The sequence below is a fragment of the Rattus norvegicus genome, chromosome 10, assembly GCF_036323735.1.
Source record: "Rattus norvegicus strain BN/NHsdMcwi chromosome 10, GRCr8, whole genome shotgun sequence".
In the NCBI taxonomy this organism is placed as follows: Eukaryota; Metazoa; Chordata; class Mammalia; order Rodentia; family Muridae; genus Rattus; species Rattus norvegicus.
The window spans coordinates 70353075-70372901 of NC_086028.1; the positions used below are offsets into that span (position 1 = coordinate 70353075).

The 19827-nt window shown below is 39.8% G+C and overlaps 1 protein-coding gene across 6 annotated transcripts in view; it reads right to left on the reverse strand.

Annotated features, from left to right (window-relative positions):
* Positions 1-235: 235 nt before the first annotated feature.
* The window catches only part of Usp32 (ubiquitin specific peptidase 32), a 184699-nt gene continuing 165107 nt past the window's right edge, over positions 236-19827 (reverse strand). For 5 of the 6 annotated variants that reach the window (XM_017597308.3, XM_039086041.2, XM_063269091.1 and 2 more), the window contains 6 exons: positions 19438-19558; positions 10120-10311; positions 8576-8864; positions 4283-4707; positions 3171-3263; positions 282-2423 (listed from right to left, as the gene is read on the reverse strand). In XM_017597308.3, coding sequence (XP_017452797.1) covers positions 2250-2423; positions 3171-3263; positions 4283-4707; positions 8576-8864; positions 10120-10311; positions 19438-19558 — 1294 coding nt within the window. In that variant the 3' untranslated portion in view covers positions 282-2249. Of the gene's footprint in view, positions 2424-3170; positions 3264-4282; positions 4708-8575; positions 8865-10119; positions 10312-19437; positions 19559-19827 lie in introns of all 6 variants that reach the window. The other variant, NM_001401667.1, reaches the window with a different exon arrangement.

Sequence of the window (19827 nt, forward strand, 5' to 3'; positions counted from 1 at the left end):
ACCCCTCGTCTTATCTCTTGATTAGTTGAAAACTATCTCTCATGAATTTTCAGTTTATCATAGTTCTATACCCTATGAATGTAAGCTATTATTTAAGTAAATAAAATTCACCTGTCACTGCAGGTTCCTCTTCTACCTTAAGTTTCTAGCCCCTCTAAAGTGAAACATCCTCTTTGTAAATGGGATTGATATTATGCACATAGAAGAATTAGAACAGGATCACAGAGAGAAAGGCTGAAGAAACAGACTTTTTGTGTTTACTTGTACAAGGAAAAACCACATTGGACATCTGCAGTATTTAATTTGTTTGGGTAATAGTTACAGATAAACAGGTACACACCATATACAATGACCAATACTTTTTATACAGTTCATATTTCAGTACATCAACACTATCTTATTTACACTCTATGTACATTAATGTCTTCCTAAAGTCAGTGCATTGTCAACAAGTTTTATACAGAAATTTACAAGGTAAATGTAGTTAATAGTTAATTTAATAAATTTTCTGCTAGTTCTTGAATTAAAAAATTAATTACAACCAATATAACAAACACAGATCAAACAACATTAGTAGATTGTGCTACCTGCTCAACTAAAACATCTGTAAGGAAATTATTGAAAATCTACTTTTTCATGGGACTTGTCTAGGTAGGAATGGAGATTTCATACACTGAAAACCTTGAATCTATGAAATATGTATCACTCCTTTAGGCCACTCCTTCCTTTTAAGTGTACTCACTCTTCTGGAAAGGGGGGGGGGGTCAACCCAGGCAGTTGTTTAAGACAACTCTTCCAACTGTGCTGAGGACTGGGTAGTTACTAGCCTCAGCCGTCACAACTCCAACACTAACTGCACTGGCATTTACTACCATGAGGAAGGGGATACGAGGATCTGACAACAATGAGAATCAACTCCCAGGGTCTTGATAAATTTTTTTAATGGACTAAAAATAAGGTAAAAATTTACTTTGACTATATATTAAAACACAACAAAGAGAAAAATGCCTGCTAGAAATAAATAACATTTATATTTTTGTTCCAGTTTTGAATAGTTAGGAAAAAAGTGAGCAAAAAAAAAAAATGTAACTTTTGGTAACTAGTGCAAAAAAAAAAAAAAGTTGATAAGGAACAGACAGGCAAACAACTAGAGTTTGCTTTCTAAACCCAGTAGTTTCTTAAGCAATTCTTAGGAACTATTAATGTTGGATGTATTTTTGTTAAATTTTATACTCTAATGAAGTTAATTTATAGCCCTTAGAGCCATTAAAGTCCAAGCACAATTGTTTGCATGTGTTCTCTCATTTAAAGTGCAAAGGGTAAAAAAATCCTACCACTAACAGGAAACACATTTGGCTTTGCAGCCTACCTTCCTAGAAGCTCTTTGTGCAACATCTGCTTAGGGCCTATGGTGCAAACCCTGTGGCAGCTGCCACACCCAGCAGTGCGCCTCTGCAGGAGGGCTGTCTGAGCTGGACACTGGCTGCCCTTCCTTCTCCTGGGTCTCAGAACTGAGTGGGGTAGAAGGCACATAGTCTTCAGAGACTCTTCGGTTCAGATCAACTGTCATATGCCTCTGCCACCAATCACTGTTTCAAACACAAACCCAACAAGAAAAAGCAAAAAACAAACAAACAAACAAACAAAAAACCCCCCAAAACAAAGCAAAACAAAAAAACATAGAAAGAGTGGGGAAATGGTTCAAAAAACTGAAAACTCTGTGTCCATACCTAAGAACTGTCTGCACTCCTACATGGTCTTGCTTTCTCCATTTGTCAACACAACAGAATGAGACTTCAGGAAAAAGGAGGTAGCATATCATGTCATCTCCAGACAACATTATGGTATTTGTTGTTTTTTTTTTTAACTTTGAGTCCAAGGAAATCCTTAGTATCCTGTTATGATTACTGGTAAACTCTATACTCACTACAAGTTTGTTCATTATTTGGACAAGCACAATTAAATTCTTAATTGGTCCCAGGTGATTGGTGCCAAACCCTCTTGTTTACAGGCTAATGGTGGGATCTGCCTTAAAGTTCTCTACCACACAGCTTGTGAGAGACTTCAAAACAAAATTATTACTATTCTTAAAGTTGACTGCTATTTTAATTAGGACTTTTATTTTGTGCTTCAGGTCACAGGATAAAATAACTACACTTAGCCTGCTTTTCAGGGACAATTCTGCCAAATGCCAGCTACAAGGAGTCACCTCCCTTCCCAGCAGCCCACCTAGCAGCCCATGTGTAGCTTTACTGTAGCACACAGTACTTCTTGTAGTCAGATTCAAAGTCTTCATCCATGCTGCTTGTGTCTGCCATCTTCTTGCCATCTATCTTTGGCAGAAATTGTGCACAGTCTATCCCCTGCTGCTCATAGAAAAGGATGTAGGCAGAGTCGGTGTCTATCTCATCGGGGTGAAGTTCCTAAAAGGACAAGAAAGGCCTTTAACAAAGAGCCTGTGTTGGCTCTTAGTGTTGTCAGGAAGACCAACTCTCTCGGTTAGTCTAGACTGACTGACTGACTGACTGACTGACTAGAATCAATTATCTCACACCTGCCCCGAAAACAGTCTCATTACTTTCAATCTTTGTTTTTTTAGAAAATATTCTAACCAGGGGCAAATGAATGCTCTGAACTTCATCAAATTAGTATTTATTTTCTTGGTGAGTGAGAGGTTTTTTTTGGGACACTGTCTCATGTAACCCAGTGGCCTTAAATTCATTTAGGTTGATTGAACTCCTGATCCTCCTGCCTCCACTTCCACCATACCCAGCAAACCCCATCAAATTCTAATGGTTAAAAAAAAAAATCAGCATTAGAGTTTAAGTCTTTGGTGTAAGTGCTTTCCTAACATGTGCTGCCCTGGTGTTATGGTCAGCATGGGGAGATAGATGCACACAGAGGGCAGGGCATGACCAACTCAAACCCAAAAGATTCAATTTCTCGTTATACAGCATTATATACCTTCTTTTTGTTCACTCTTCATATGTGCTGTCCATCCCTAGTTTTGCTGTAACCTCGGCTTCCTTAACACTGAGCAGCATCAATGTAGAGACTTCCTCCATACAGACACTATTTCCTGCTCATGGAAGGGCTGTCATTTCAATTATGTTCCCCAAAGTTGTTGGCATTCTGTTTCTAACTGTCATTTAAAGATTGAGAATATTTACCTTACAGCTGCTGTCATTGTAACAGTACCACTTGCAGTTTGGATTTTTGGCATAAGTGACGTAATGGCCCCCACCCAGAATTCCTGAATGGCACTAAAGAAAGAAGAAAGTGGTGGTATGTTAGTAATTAACAGTACTTCAGCAGGGCATAGTGCTAAGATCTAAGCAAACTGGCTATTTAGGTAGTAAGGAAAAAATGTTTACAGTCACCCAATTTTTCCAAAAACAAATCCTATTTCACATGTGTTTTTTTTTTAAAAGACAGTATCTGGCTATATAGCCTAGGTTGGCCTCAAACTTGAGATCCTAAGTGGTAAGGTTAGAGGCCTGTGTCACCAGGTCTGGCCCTGTAGTAGTTACTTAGAAAGAAAAGTATTCCTTAGAAATACTTAATATAGGATTATTTGAATTAAATATGTATGTAATTATATATGTATATACATACATATATAATTACACGGTCATCTCGGTTTTGTTTTTCTTTTTTTCCCTCCATCTTTATTAACTTGGGTATTCATATTTACATTTCAATTGTTATTCCCTTTCCTGGTTTCCGGGCCAACATCCCCCTACCCCCCCCCTTCTATATGGATGTTCCCCCCTCCCCACAACAATCGAGTTCACTGGGGGTTCAGCCTTGGCAGGACCAAGGGCTTCCCCTTCCACTGGTGCTCTTACTAGGCTATTCATTGCTACCTATGCAGTTGGAGCCCAGGGTCAGTCCATGTATAGTCTTTGGGTAGAGGCTTAGTCCCTGGATGGTTTTGTATTTCTATTTTTCCTTTTTTTTAAGACTTATTTATGTGAGTAACACTGTTGCTATCTTCAGACACACCAGAAGAGGGTATCGAATCTATTACAGATTGATGGCTGTGAGCCACCATGTGGTTGCTGGAATTTGAACTCAGGACCTCTGGAAGAGCAGTCAGTGCTCTGAACTGCTGAGCCATCTCTCCAGTCCCTGTTTTTTGTTTTTCAAGACAGGTTCTCAGTGTACCCTTGAATTTAGAGATCTAACTGTCTCTGCCTCTCAAGTGCTGGGATTAAAAAGCATGTGTTACCATGCTCAGCTTCAGAAATATTTGTTGAAATCAATTTAATACATCACTTACCGAAATTGCATATAGATTATAAATAGGTTTACTGTGTGTATCTTCTCTTTGGTCATCAGTGCTGTCTTCTTCACTATGGTTTCCAAGCTGACCATTGCTATAGCCATTGCCACATGTCTCATGCTCATAAAGAAATCCATTAGCTAAAGTGATCTCATGATCTAGAGGAGTGACCAGCTCAGGCTGGCTGCCTCCCAACACATGTCCTCGGTTCAAGGTGTCAGCCAGTTCACAGATCTGCCCAGCCCCATTCTCTCTGCTGGCATCCAAATTCTCCTTACTACTGGACAATTTATTTTTGCTTCCAATTTGAGGCAGCCGAAGCCTCCCTTTATTTCTCCCCAGGGTCCGTGGGCTGCTGTTAGGGCTGCTATTTTTGCTGGAGGGACAGCTGGCTCCACTTTTTCTTGATGAAGAAGGTGAACCTGTGAAAAAGAGAGGGAGAGATTTTAAGTTCAAATGCTAAGTTTGGTACCAAATGCTAACTCTGAAGCTAGCTTCCTAAAGTACACAAAGATAGGAATGCTGGATGCCCACTCTTATTCCTTATTACAGAGCTTGTGATGTTATTCTTGGCGTAATTGTGACTACATCTGGAATTTACTAAAACTGAAGTATAGACATGTATAAGGGTTTTTCTTTAAATTACCTTCATTGAATTTTTTTTTTTTTCAGAGCTGAGGACCAAACCCAGGGCCTTGTGCTTGCTAGGCAAGCACTCTACCACTGAGCTAAATCCCCAGCCCCTCATTAAATTGTTTTAATCCTCACAAAAGAGGGTTTCTCTGTGTAGCTCTGGCTGTCCTGGAACACACTCTGTAGACCAGACAAGTCTAAAACTTGAGAGATCTGCCTGCCTCTATTTCCACAGTGCAGGGACTAAAGGCATGCAACACCTTTAAAACTGATTTAATTTAGATCTTTTGAGGTTGGAAGATAAACCTTTAATCCAGACTTTCAATTTTTGTTTTCTGAGACAGGGTTTAGCTTGTATATGTAAATTAAGACTCTGTATAGCCCTGACTTTTCTGGAACATGCTCTGTAAACAGGATAGCCTAGAACTCTGAGATCCACTTGCCTCTCCCTCCAGAGTGGCAGAATTAAAGATGTGTGCCACCAGTGCCCTAAAATCCACATCTTTTGAGGTGGTAAAATTCACTTTCAACCTGGGTTACACCTTCTGCTGGCAACTTATATAAAGGACACAGAAGTAGAAAGCTTTCATTCTTGCCTGTTTGCTCTCGCTCTTGATGGTAACTCCATCCCTTCACTGGCATTAGTGCCTACTTCTTCGGGATTCTGGTGTTTACTGAAGACCAACTGAGACATCTTGCCTCATGGACTGAACAACTACTGATTCTTGGCCCTTCCACTGATAGAGAGCCATTGTTGGGGTGGCTGGACCACAGTGTGTAAGCCATTCTAATCCCTCTAGAGACCCTAATAAGAACAGCTAATAAAATAGGCAGCAGCAGAAAGAGGGAAGAATGCATTGTAGGAATTAAAAAAACACACACACACACAGAAAGGTGATTTATGTCACATTCAACTCAAAATAATGAACTTTATAAATACATTCTTAGATTGGGTGTAGTGGCACACCTGTGATCGTGATACTCAGGAAACTAAAGCAGATGGACTTGGGGTTCAAGGACAGCCTGGGCTACACAGTGAGTTCCAGGCCAACTTATACCACCAAGGCAAAATCCTATTTCAAAAGGCAAAAAACAAAACAAAACAAAACAAAACAACAACAAAACAACAACAAAAAACCCAAAGAAAACCAAACAAATTATCAAGGACCCTTAGAATCTGTATATAACTTACTTGTAATTATTTCTCATGTTAGAGATGAAAACTAAGGTCAAGCCCTGTGGCACATGCCTGTCACTCCAGCTACTCAGGAGGTGCAAGGAAGAGGACTTAAGAGTTCAAGGTCAGTCTGGGCAACATTAAGCTGGGTTCAGTTCAGGATGTTTAGTGAAATACTACCTCAAAATAAAAATAAAAAATGGCTGGAGATGTATTCAAGTGGTAAAGCACTGTCTAGCATGTATAAAATCCTGGATTTATTACCTAGCAAAATGAAGGAAGAAAAAAAAAAAGAACCCACCAAATCATATAAAAATTCTGAAGAATTAAAACTATACAATACTCAACCATCTTTTCCTTAGACTAAGATTAAAAAGGATTAGAGGAGCAGGGCAGTGGTGGTGCACGCCTTTAGTCCCAGCACTTAGGAGGCAGAGGCAGGTGGATCTCTGTGACTTTGAGCCAGCCTGATCTACAGACTGAGTTCCAGGACAGCCAGGACCAAACAGAGAAAGCCTATCTCAAAAAACCCAAAAGAAAAAAAAAAAAAAGATGAAAAGGGTAGTCTAACTATATGAAATTGTCCCTTTTTGCACTGTACATTTTTTTTTTTTTTTTTTTTTTTTTGGTTCTTTTTTTCGGAGCTGGGGACTGAACCCAGGGCCTTGCGCTTCCTAGGTAAGCGCTCTACCACTGAGCTAAATCCCCAACCCCTGCACTTTACATTTTTGAGAGAAAGAAAATAAAGTTCACATATAGGGTTGGAGCTGTAGTTAGTGAGAGATGGTAAAAAGAATCACACATGCTCAGTCTTCATCTGTGGGACCCACAAGATCTAGATAATTCCAGATAAGACTTACTAAGAAAAAAACAGAAACAAAAACAAAACTCATCTGTGCCAGGCACTGGTGGTATAAATCTATAATCCCAGCACTTAGGAGGTAGATGCAGGTGGATCTCTGAGTTCAAGGTCAGCCTGACCTACAGAGTTCCAGGACAGCCAGGGCTACACAAAACAAGCTAACCATACAAACATTTTCCCTAAAACAAAAGAAAACTACATTTGTACTAAAACATAGACTTCTTTCATATGATTTTATAAATACTGTAACAGTTATTTACAGAACACAGCAATTTATTCATATATATATAAATTCAATCACATATGTACATGTAAGTATACATAAGTATATATACATACATGTATATATACTTACATTTATTATTATGCACATACATACTATAGTGCTTATGTGTAGTTGAAGGACAACTTACAGAAGTTAGTTCTTTCCTACCATGCGGTCTAGGGACTGAACTTAGATATTCTTATCCATTGAACCATTCTGTTGGCTCTTATCTACATTTTTGAAGACAGAATGTGGGTAGTCCAGGTGGCTTGAAATGTAAAGTTTCAGGGGGCCGGAGAGTTGGCTCAGTGGTTAAGAACCTCTTCCAGAGGTCCTGAGTTCAATTCCCAGCAACCACATGGTGGCTCACAACCATCTGTAATGGGATCTGGTGCCCTTTTCTGGTGTGTCTGAAGACAGCTGCAGTGTACTCATAAACATACAATAAATAAATCTTTAAAACAAAAAACAAAATGAAACAAAATGTTAACATTTCCTTGTCCTAGTTTTCCAAGAGTTAGGATTATAGGTGTGCATGATATCCTACCTCTATCTTGTATTGAGTATCATAATAGATGATATAAAGCGTGCAGAGCCTATATGAGTAGGTTATATGTAAATAACACGATACTTTATGTAAGGGACTTGAACACTCATGGCTTTGGTATTTGTGATGGTTAATCATTGTCAGCTTGGATCTGAGTAGGTTTAGAATCACCTAGGAGACACACATCTGAGTGTGCTTAAGAATGTTTCCAGGAAGGTTTAATTAAGAAAGGAAGACCCACCATGAATGTGGGTTTTATCATCTTGTGGGCTGGGTCCCAAACTTAAAGTCAAAAATGGGGAAAACCAAAAACCAAACCAAACCAAAAAAAAAAAAAAAAAACAAAAAAAAAACAAACCTACAACAACCCCCCGGCTGAGCACCAGCATTGCTGTCTCTCTGGCTTGTGACTTATTGCACCACTACCTCTGGAATTTCAAATTCTCTTGGTGTAACTTGGTATTTTCTCAATTTTACGAATGACAAACGAGAATCTAGATTTAAGGAGGTTGCTCTCTTGTGCTCAAAGTGCATTGCTGATTCCAGACAGGTTTCTTCACTTCATCAAACTACAGGCCCAGAAAAGAAGGTAGCTGGAGATACACAAGACCATGACTAAAAAAAGAAAAAAGAAAGAAAGAAAGAAAGAAAGAAAGAAAGAAAGAAAGAAAGAAAGAAAGAAAGAAAGGAAGGAAGGAAGGAAGGAAGGAAGGAAGGAAGAAAGAAAGAAAGAAAGAAAGAAAGAAAGAAAGAAAGAAAGAAAGAAAGAAATGAGAGAGAGAAGGAAAGAAAGCCTTTCCGCATACCTTTTGGGCTACTGGTGATATTTGCACTGAGTGAAGACGGGCTCTTGCTCAGGAGTACATCCTCCTCCCCTGCTGGATTCTGGACATCCACTTTCTTCACATCTCCTGCTGGGATCGGTAGCTCAGAGACGTCATCACCCTGGGGTGTGAGTGGTTTATGCTGGCAAAGAGTTGGGTCTCTTGGTACTAGAAAAGCACTAGGGTCAAAACTTTCACGAGGAAATTTAACAATTTTCTGTGATTTTATCCACCGTCCATTTACAAACTGAAATCGTTTAAGGTGAATAATCTGAAAAAGAAAAGGTAAGGATAATCAAGAGTTCTGAAGAACATGTAACATTTGTGCATGTTTTAAATAAGTGCTTTTATTCCTTGAATTGTGTCATTGTTGTATGCATATATGCAATTGGCAAAGTCATCTAGCCTGACATTCAAAAATCTACCCATTTAACTGCATACTAATTATACCAATTATATAAATTCCCTCTTCTTCACTTACTGGGTTCCCAAGTCTGCCCTTGCCTGTGTCTTTCTTTCAGTTTTCATTTCTGGAACTAGCCAAATGAATGTCATCAATTTCTTGTGTATTCATTCTTGGGAAGCTGTTATGTTCACAGAATTCTAGGATGATGACACAAATCAAAATCTTCTTAGAATATCCTCATACTGGGGCTGGAGAGATGGCTCAGAGGTTAAGAGCATTTACTGCTCTTGTGCTCTTGAGGAAGAACCAGGTTTAGTTTCCAGTGCCCACGTGGTAGTTAACAACCCTCTATAATCCATTTTCAGAGTATCCAATGCCCTCTTCTGACCTCTGGGGGGCACTGCATGCACATGATGTACGCAGTGCATTGACATGCAGGCAAAAACATTCATACATATAAAATTAGAAAATTTCCTAATACTGGAACAGGGTGTGGTAGTGCACACCTTTAAACCCAGCAGTAGGGAGGCAGAAGAAGTGGATCTCTGAGTTTGAGACCAGCCTGATCTAAATACAAGTTTCAGGGTAGCCAGGACTACATAGTAAGATTCTATCTGCAGAGGAACTTTGACCAGCAACATGGCTGCTCTGGCAAAGGATCAGATCCAAAGACTGAAATAACTAGAAAGTGTGAGTTTACTCAGCACTAAGTCTCTGAGGCTGAAAATATCCTAGGCCTAGATAAGAGGCTAGAAGCTTCCAGGACGAGGCCTATGTTAGCAGACAAGCAAGACTTGGAGACCACAATTACTTCAGGCGAATAAAAGCTACTTTTATACACCCCCTCACCTCAGTTTCTTTCTTTTTGGAATCAGGGCCTTATGTTGTCTAGGCTATCTTGGAACTTACTATTTAGCCTAGGCTTGCCTTAAGTTTTTAGTGATCCTCCCGTCTCAGCCTCCCAAATTCTGGAATTACAGGCATATGCCACCATACCCAGGTAGAAAAAGTTTCTAAACATAGCTACAGGAAATATCCTCAAAAATAGCCCCTAAATCCTGTTAATGATTCCTCTCACTCACACTAGACTCTTCCTGTCGATGCAGGGCCATTAACATACCAGGATTGGAGGAAGCCTCCAGAGGTCCAGCTTCTTGGTTGCCAAACAGTGAGTTTTACACTTGGAGCAGTAGTACATCTCATTTTCCCCCAGTTCCTCCTCACTGGTGAAGGCACGGAGACAGCTGTCCAGGTTGATGGGCTCAGCTTGTGCTCGCCGACTCTGCTCCACGCTTTCATGCTCCTCTACAACCTATGAGGAGGAAGCAGGATGCACCAGAGTTGTGCTGAGGGCCTTTAAAATTAACACCTAGATGTACAACATCTTCTTAGTCACAAACTCATACATGGGCTACATGTGGAGGTGAAGTAAAACTTAAATTAGTCTTTGAGCAATACAAAACACACACCCTATCTATCAATAATATCCTGAATTAAATGACCATTTATACAACTAGATTTTTCTTTTTTTTTTTTCTTTTTTTTTTTTTTTTTTTTTTTTTTCCGGGGCTGGGGACCGAACCCAGGACCTTGCGCTTCCTAGTCAAGCGCTCTACCACTGAGCCAAATCCCCAACCCCTAGATTTTTCTTTTTTAAACATTTTTTCAAGATTTATTTATTTATTCTATATAAGTACATTGTAGCTGTCTTCAGACACACCAGAAGAGAGTATCAGATCTCATTACAGATGGTTGTGAATCACCATGTGGTTGCTGGGATGTGAACTCAGGACCCCTGGAAGAGTAGTCAGTGCTCTCAACCACTGAGCCATCTCTCCAGCCCAGATTTTTTCTTTTGAGACAGGGTCTCATGTAGTTTACACTGGTCCAGAATTCACTATGTAAATGAGGACTACTTTGAACTTCTGATTCTCCTGTTTGGTTATATAGCAATTTCCTCAGAACTGAAACATTCTCCCTGTGGAACTGAAGAGATGGTTCAGCCATTAAAAGCACTGGCTGTTCTTTCTGAGGAACTGGGTTTAATTTCCAGTACCCACATTATGTATAACAACTACCTGTGATTCTAGGCCCAAGGGGATCTAATGCCCTCTTTTGGCCTCTGCAAGCATAGCACATGTATATATACATGAGCAAATGTATATATACATGCAGGCAAAAGACCTTCACACATTACCACCAGGTAGGCAGGAGGCTCATGAGATTCAGTTAAACAAACTTTACATAAAGCTGAAACCTGCAAGATCTTCAATGTGCCCAACTCCAACTCCCAACAGTTGTGTACAATCCACAAACAATTGCCTGAGAAGATTCTGACCAGCCAAAATGCTAAGAGATTTTTTGGACCTGACTAGCTGCCTATAGGTTGGGCAGCAAGTTCCAGAAGTCAGAAGAGGGCAGATCCCGTAGCCACCAAGTGGGTACTGGGAATTGAACCAGGTCCTCTGAAAGAAAGTAGTGATCTTTTTTCTTTTCGGAGCTGGGGATGGAACCCAGGGCCTTGCGTTTGCTAGGCAAGCGCTCTACCACTGAGCTAAATCCCCAACCCCGAGAGTAGTGATCTTAACCACTTTTTACCCCTGATAGAGCTGTATAATTCAGTACCTATTTCTCTCACCCATACCTCTGTTAGTAATCCCAATAAAATCTCAGTGGTTCACCAAGTTGGACTTTGGTGTAACTGTTACTTTTGCTTGTGGTGGGATCTTTTTCTGGGGTGCGTAGGTGAGCATGCATGCTGCATAACCCTGGGGAAACAGGTGTGTGCCACCACACATGACTTTATGCTGTGGTGGGAAGTGAACCCAGGGCTCTATGAACACTAGGGAAGCACTCTATCAAATGAGGTGCCTCTCTAGTCTCTAACCATAGTTTCTCATAAATTTTTTTCTGAATCCTTAAAATGATAAACCAAACCAAATCAACCAACCAACCAACCAACCAACCAACCAACCAAACAAACAAACAAAAAAACCCCAAGAGTTAAAATGCCTGTTTACTTCACAATTTTGAAATCTTTAAGACAGTTTAAATGTGAAGTAGCGCGCTTACCTAGGAAGCGCAAGGCCCTGGGTTCGGTCCCCAGCTCCGAAAAAAAAAAAGAACAAAAAAAAAAAAATGTGAAGTAGCCTTCAAGAAAAATAGTAAGTTTATTTTATGCAGAAAGAAGTATTCCGCATATATGATAGAGTTAGGAGAAATAATACGGAATACTGATGCCAGATCTGGATGAAATAAAAAAAGATCCAGAAGGGGGCTGGGTATTTAGCTCAGTGGTAGAGCACTTGCCTAGGAAGCACAAGGCCCTGGGTTCGGTCCCCAGCTCCGAAAAAAAGAAAAAGAAAAAAAAAAAAAAAAAGATCCAGAAGGAGTTAGAGAGATGGCTTGAGATTAAGATCATTGGTTGTTCTTCCAGAGGAACTGGGTTTAATTCCCATCACCCACATGGCCGTTTACACTTGTTTGTAATTCCAGTTCAAGGGACTCTGACAGCCTCACACAGACATACATGCAAGCAAACATTAATGCACATAAAGAATAAAAAGGAATCCTCATTAAGATACAAAAAACCTCATCATGAGAAAACAATACACTAGACATTAAACCCTAATATAAAGCTCATTTGCATATCGACATTATGTTTCATGACTGTAGCTTTAGAGGGGTATAGGAGAGTAAGGTGAACTGAATCCCTCATGCATACTATACTATGCATCTACCACTGAGTCACCTCAGTTTAATGCAAGTTTTTTGTTTTTTCTGGGATGGCAATAAAATGAACAGCAAACTTAAAAGAATATGCATTTGTTGATACAATCTTTAATTTCTGGTCAAAACTTTTGGGTCCAGACAACCAGTATGATAAGCTTTGGACAAGAAGGAGGTAAGTTTAAGAGGAGAGTGCAAAGGCGAGGAGTGTAAATTAGCAGTAGAGTATTTGCCTAGGGTGTTTTGGGGCTCTAGCATCATAAAGGAAAACCCTAAGTGCAAACAAAGAGAAAGGGAAAGAGAGAGCATAAAGGTGGAAGGAGTGAAGTAGAACAGAGGAGTGAGAGAAGGACCAAGACAGCAGCAGTCCAGGATTCTCTCCCCAGTCCCATACTCTTGCCTACAACCCAACAAGCAGTCAGAAGCATGAGATGAGACTTGCTTGTCTCTACTCTGAATGAGAAGGTAGGAAAGGCATGCCATCAGTGATATGAAGGCGCTCTGAGACTTCACGTATCAATACTGACCGTTTCCTCCAAGGCAGAGCCCCACAATGCCTCTTTCTTCCTGTTAAAGTCCCCAGTGTCCGCCAGCCACTCACCGCCCCTCTTCCGCAGGTGAACTGCTTATTTTCACCCCAGGCAATTTCATATCTGTGAGCTTTACCAAAACTCTTGGGAACATTGGGCTGCGTGGATTATAAATTGGCCATTTCATTTACTGTGGGTGTCAAAGATGCCCATAAACTATCAAGGTTGGAGTTCAAACGGTACGAAAGTTTTAACAATGTATCACAATCTGGTCTAAAGAATTCTTTTTAAGAGGAACTTCAGGGGGAAAGTATGCTTTTATATTTAAAAGGATATTTTGTTTGGGTCTACTGGCTCTGAAAACAAAAGCCATAGTAATAATGCACTAACAGTCTCTCTGCCTATTTCTGCTTCTCTGCTATTCAGTTCAGGCTGTTACTGACCATCTTGGGTCAGATCTTCCTGTTTGAACTTCCTGAGAGCAGGTATTAAGAACATGCTGCTGTGGCCAGCTCTCTCAGTATCTTTTGAGCTGGTCACCTTAAGGAAAAGTGGATATGCTAAGGAAACATGGGTGGATACATAAACCTATAATCTTAGCACTCGGGACTCTGAGGTAGGCAGATCACTATTATATTAAGACCAGCTTGGGCTATACAGTGAGAGCAGGTCTCAATAAAACAAAAAATATATCAGGTTAGGAGATGGCTCTCAGTTTATAAAAAGTGCTGGCCATGTGTTCACATGAGAATCTGAGTTTAATCTCTAAAAACAAAAACTTAATATGATGACATGTGCTTGTAAAGTCAGTGTTAGGAAGGCAGGAGGACAGATCTTTGGGCCTCCATGGTCAACCAGCCTAGCCTAATTGTTGAATTCAGATTAGTAAGCAAACAGACAAAATAAAATCAAGGTAGACAACTACTGAGAAATCACACCTGAGGCTGACTTCTGGCCCCCAACATGAATTTAGACACACAAAACCACACTACATCAGGGCTGTATGCTTTGCAGAAACGTAAGTGTACAAAATATTTGTAATGTCTCTCTTTTTCATAGCTAGTGAAATGTTTCTATTCTCTTAATCAGGGATGCTTTGTGACATGCTATGACACACTAGTGAAGAATGCTGGCTTTTTTTTTTGACTACTTGGGCTATAAAGGTAGTTGAGGACTGAAAGACTGATAAAAAAATTTTGTGGACGTTTATTAATACAATTTCCCTTAATGATAAAATTTATTTTACCTCTTGGGATTCATGGCTACATCCTCTACTACTATTCAAATACATTATTTATGAACAGCCTCTTCAAAATTTTTTTTCTTTTCTTTTTTTCATAGCTGGGGACCGAACCCAGGGCCTTGAGCTTGCCTATCTACCACTGAGCTAATCCCCAACCCCCTCTTTGAAATTTTAAAACATAGAAATCTTTTACTACTTTTGTTTTTATTCTATTTTAAATCATGTGTATGTGTGTGTTTGTGTGTAGGAATGTGTACCCATTGAGTTCAAGTGCCTGTGGTGTCCAGGAGAGTGTGTTGGATTTCCTGGAGTTGGGAGTTACAGGTGGTTGTAGTCACCTGGGTACTTTGAAATAGCAGTAAATGCTCTTAACTACTGAGCCTTCTTTACAGCCCCATATGTATAATATATAAGCAGTATAAATATTAATTACAATTTAAAATTTTTTTGAGACAGAATCTCATTGTATAGTACTGGTTTGCCTAGAACTTTCTATGTACATCAAAGTCTGTCTGTCTCTGTCTCCCAAGTTCTGGAATTAAAAGTGTAAAAACTATGCCTGGCCTGTCATATTCTTCTAAAATAAATTTCTTTCTTTATCTGTCTTTTTGGTCACAGTATATGTGGCAGTCAGAGGACAATCTACAGGAATCTGTTCTCTCCTTTCAATCATGTGGGTTCTAGGCATTGAACCTGGGCTGTCAGGTTTGGCTGTTCAGCGCCTTTATCTGCTGACCAATTCATGGCCCTATATCCTTAAGAAAAGAAAACCATCATCAAGATACTGACCTGGCCTGGTGGTGTAAGCCTTCAATCTCACCACTTGGCAGAGGCAGGCAAAACTCTGAGAGATCAAGTACAACTTGAGTTCCAGGACAGCTGGGGCTACATATAGAGAATGCCTGTCGAGGGGGTGGGGGTGGGGACACAGAGAAAGAGAGAGAGAGGAGAGAGAGGAGAGAGAGAGAAAGGAGGGAGGGAGGGAGGGAGGGAGGGAGGGAGAGAGAGAAACTGATAGATTTTCTTTTAATTCTTTCCATTTCTTTTTTCCATCTTTGAGACAGGGTCTTATGTATAGCCCAGGACTCATAATTTTTCTGCCTTAGCCTCCACAGCACTGGGATTATATATAGGACCTGCCACTGTGCCTGTTTTTTTAGTGCTAGGGGTCAAAGCCAGGGCTTCATACATACAAGGCAAGCACTCTATAAACTGTATTACACCCTCAGCCCATAATATTGGGTGTTAAAAAGCCCAAATGATTCTCAGTGGTCTGGAGTTGCAGGTTCTAAACCTGTGCTTTCTGACACGTGTGGTATTACATGTCTTTAATCCCAACACTGTGAAGCAGAGGCAGGTAGATCTGAGTCAGAGGCTAGCCTGGTCTATACAGTGAATTTCAGGACACCTAGGGCTATACAGAGAAACCCTGTCTCAAAAAACAAGACAACCAGTGTGATGGTTTGTATATGCTTGGACCAGGGAGTGGAACTATTAGAAGGTAAGGCCCTGTTGGAGTAGGTGAGGCCTTTTTGGAGTAGGTGTGTCACTGTGGGTGTGGGCTATAAGACCCTGAAGCCAGTATTCTGCTAGCAGCCTTCAGATGAAGATATAGAACTCTCAGGTTTGTCTGTACCATGCCTGCCTAGACACTGCCATGCTCCTACTTTGATGATAATGGGCTGAATTCTGAACCTGTAAGCCAGCTCCAATTAAATGTTGTCCTTTATAAGACTTGCACTGGTCATGGTGTCTGTTCACAGCAGTGAAACCCTAACTAAGACAACCAGTCAAACAAACAAACCGCTTGATACTAAACAAACAAAAACCTAAAACCTCACTCATAAGTTGATGAGATGGCTCAGTGGGTAAAAACACTAGTCATCTCATCTAAAGTCTGTTATCTGAGTTCAATTCCCGAAATCCACACTATAGAAGGAGAAAACTAATTCCTGAGCTTTGTCCTCTGACTGTAACATGTGCCATGGAATGCACAGACGACACACAGACTTTAAAAAGGGGTTGGAGAGATGTTTCAACAGGTTAGAGCATTGACTGCTCCTTCCAGAGGATCTGGGGTTCAATTCCTAGGAACCACATGGCAGTTGAAAACTGTCTTAACTCGAATTCCAAGGAACTTCTTCTGAACTCCGTGAGTACTAGGAACACAAGTGGTGTACAGACATAAATTTAGGCAAAATATCTAAATGCATTAAAAAAAAAAAAAAAGAGAACACAAAGTTGTGAAAAAGAAACCTGCTGTAGGAAGTCTTGAGTTGAAAGAGGGGAATTGAGGGTGGATATGATTAAAATACACTGTATACATCTATGAAATTATCAATGAATAAAATATTTTTAATATTTTACAAAATTAGAAAGCTGATATCATGTAGTAAAAAAACCAGTAATCATTTTCAGTGACTACATAATAATTTATATAAAGACTACATCATACTTTATTTAACCATACTTCTAATATGGAACAAACACATTTCTAGTTATTTACTATTTTAAAAAGTGCTACACAGTGCACAGAATATTTCCCAAGGAAAATTCCTCGATGGGAAATCACTGAAATAAAAGATATAATGCAAATGAGTAATAACCCCGATTGTGTACCACACTCTTACATGACCTGCTAAGCAGGGGCAGGAACTGCATTTAGTAAGAGCCCAGATTAGTCATGTTTCCATTCCCCAGTAAAGCGAGATATTTCAATAGCTCCAGAGTTTCCACTATGTTGTATTACTGAATGTGGGAGTGGGGTGAGGTCACATGTCGGCTCTTCCTGTCAATGATGTCCTCCACAGCCTCTCAGATTGCACAACAGGCTTGTTAAAAAGGGGAAGAGTTTAAAAAGGCTAAGAAATTCCTATCTTTGATAGGGACCTGGTTAGGATAATGTCCTGTTATAATTTATGATGACAGAGACTTGTAAATCATCCAGTGCTAAAATTTTCCTTCTTCAAAAAAAGCATGGCTAAAGTTTCTGAAATGTCTTGCTACAGTGAGCCTGACTTATAATGCCTTTTCACATTTTCCTTAGCTTTTAGCCTAGTATCTTTCTTCCTCTGTCCTCGTTTTGAGACAAGATCTTATGCAACCCTGGCTGGCCTTGAACTTGCTGTATATTCATTCCAGGCTTTGAACTCTTGATCCTCCAGCTTCAATCTCTTGAGTGCTAGGATTATAGGGGTATACCACTTTGTCCAGCTGAGCATAAAGACCTTTTGTTTGTTTGGCAAGAGTCTATGGTATCCAGGAAGTAATACATTCCTTTAATCCCAGCACTCGGGAGGCAAAAGCAGGTGAATCTCTGAAATTAAGGCTAGCCTGCTTTACAGAATGAGTTCCGGGACAGCCAGGGCCACACCGTAAAACTCTATCTCTAAATACATATAGAAAGCCAAGGCCACATCGAAAAATCCTGCAATCCTGCTTTGAACACCAAAACAAAAAACAAAAACAAACAAACAAAAAAAAAAACAAAAAGAAAAAATCCACAGTACATTCATCCATTTTTGGGTACAAAGAGCTGGGTTTGTGGTGGTAAATAATTTGGGGATCTAAATAAAGAAGTAAGCCTGGAAATGGTAATCCTCCCATTCCTCAACAGCATAAAAAGTCAGGAAAAAAAAGTAAAGCTGGTGAGATGGCTCAGAAAATAAAGGGGCTTGCTGCCAAGCCAGAGGACCTGAGTTTGATCCTAAGACTTACATGGAAGGAGAAAGATGTTCTCTTAAGTTGTTTTCTGACATCTACATGTATATGCCCCACCAAGAAATAATAAATAATCAGAATAAAAATAAGAGTCAGAAAAATCAGTTACTATTATTAACTTACCTAAAGAAAATGCTTTTTATAAGTAAATTTCTGACAAGTTAAGAGGCGTATAATAAATTCAGTACAATCCATTAGAAAACCCTTTGATTTTGTTTACACATCTCCCTAAATTCTTTTTGGGTTTTCCTTTTTTTTTACGATGCTGGGAATTTAATCTAGAGGTCTGCTCATGCACAGTGGAATTACAGATGTGTATTACCTAATACTCTAAAGAGATATTGATATCTAATATTATTTATTTATGTGTTATATGTATTTCTTGGGGTGAGTATCTGCACAGAGGCCATAAGTGAGCACTGGATCCACTGAAGCTGGGTTTACAAAGGCGTTGGAAACATCTCATGTGTGTGCCGAAACTGAACCCAGATTTTCTGTGAATGCTGCAAATATTAACTGCTGAGCCATTTCTCTAGTCTCTGAAACTTCCTTTAAAAATCTTAAATTTTTAAAAAAGATTTATTTATGTGCATTGGTTTGGTTGGCATGTAGGGCTGTATACTGTGTGCATGCTGTACCCTGGGAAGCTACAAGAGTGTATTGGACCCTCTGGAACAGGAGTTGCAAACTCCTACTATTAGCTGGCATGTAGATTCTGTATTAACAGTATTCCTAATTGAGAATGTTTTAATTCCTTATTATTTATTCCTCTGTGAATGCTTTCCCCTTTCAGATTTTGCAGAAGCAAACCCAGGTCCTCTCCATGAGTAAAAGTGTTCCTAACTGTTGAGCCATTTCTTTTTTTTTTTTTTTTTCAGAGCTGGGGACCGAACCCAGGGCCTTGCGCTTCCTAGGTAAGCGCTCTACCACTGAGCTAAATCCCCAGCCCCTGTTGAGCCATTTCTTTAGTACCACCTATAAACTTAATTATACTGTTCTGTTCCAAGATTTGCTATTAATATTTCTGCAATTTAATACCCTAATACAATCGACTCTAGAAGTTGGGGGTAGAGAGTTAAGCGAGCATGCCAATATATCAAGTACAACAGAGAATGTAATTAGCTGCATTTCTGACTTTAGTTTGTTATGATACAGTTAAACTAGGGAACATTTTCCCTATAAAACCCACCACCTTATATCCACTCCCAGCACTCACTCTTTCCTGTGATGTTTGATAGCGGAGGTGAAGGGCTGTAGGGTCCCAATCCACAGCAATACAGGCATTTCCAATGAAAGCTCTGTCTTCTCCACAATCGATTTTACAGCCTCTGCAAAATCTAAAAGGGGAAAGCATTCACAGAGGAATAAATAATAAGGAATTAAATTTTCTCAATTAGGAATACTGTTAATACGTCTCTTGGCTTAATCTGTCAAATTTTAGTTTCAGAATCTGATAAATGCTGTAACATAAGTTAAGAATTTCAGGAATCATGTGTATAACTTCAAAGTCTTTGGTTTTATTTTATTTTTTTTTTGGAGCTGGGGATCGAACCCAGGACCTTGCGCTCGCTAGGCAAGCGCTCTACCACTGAGCTAAGTCCCCAAC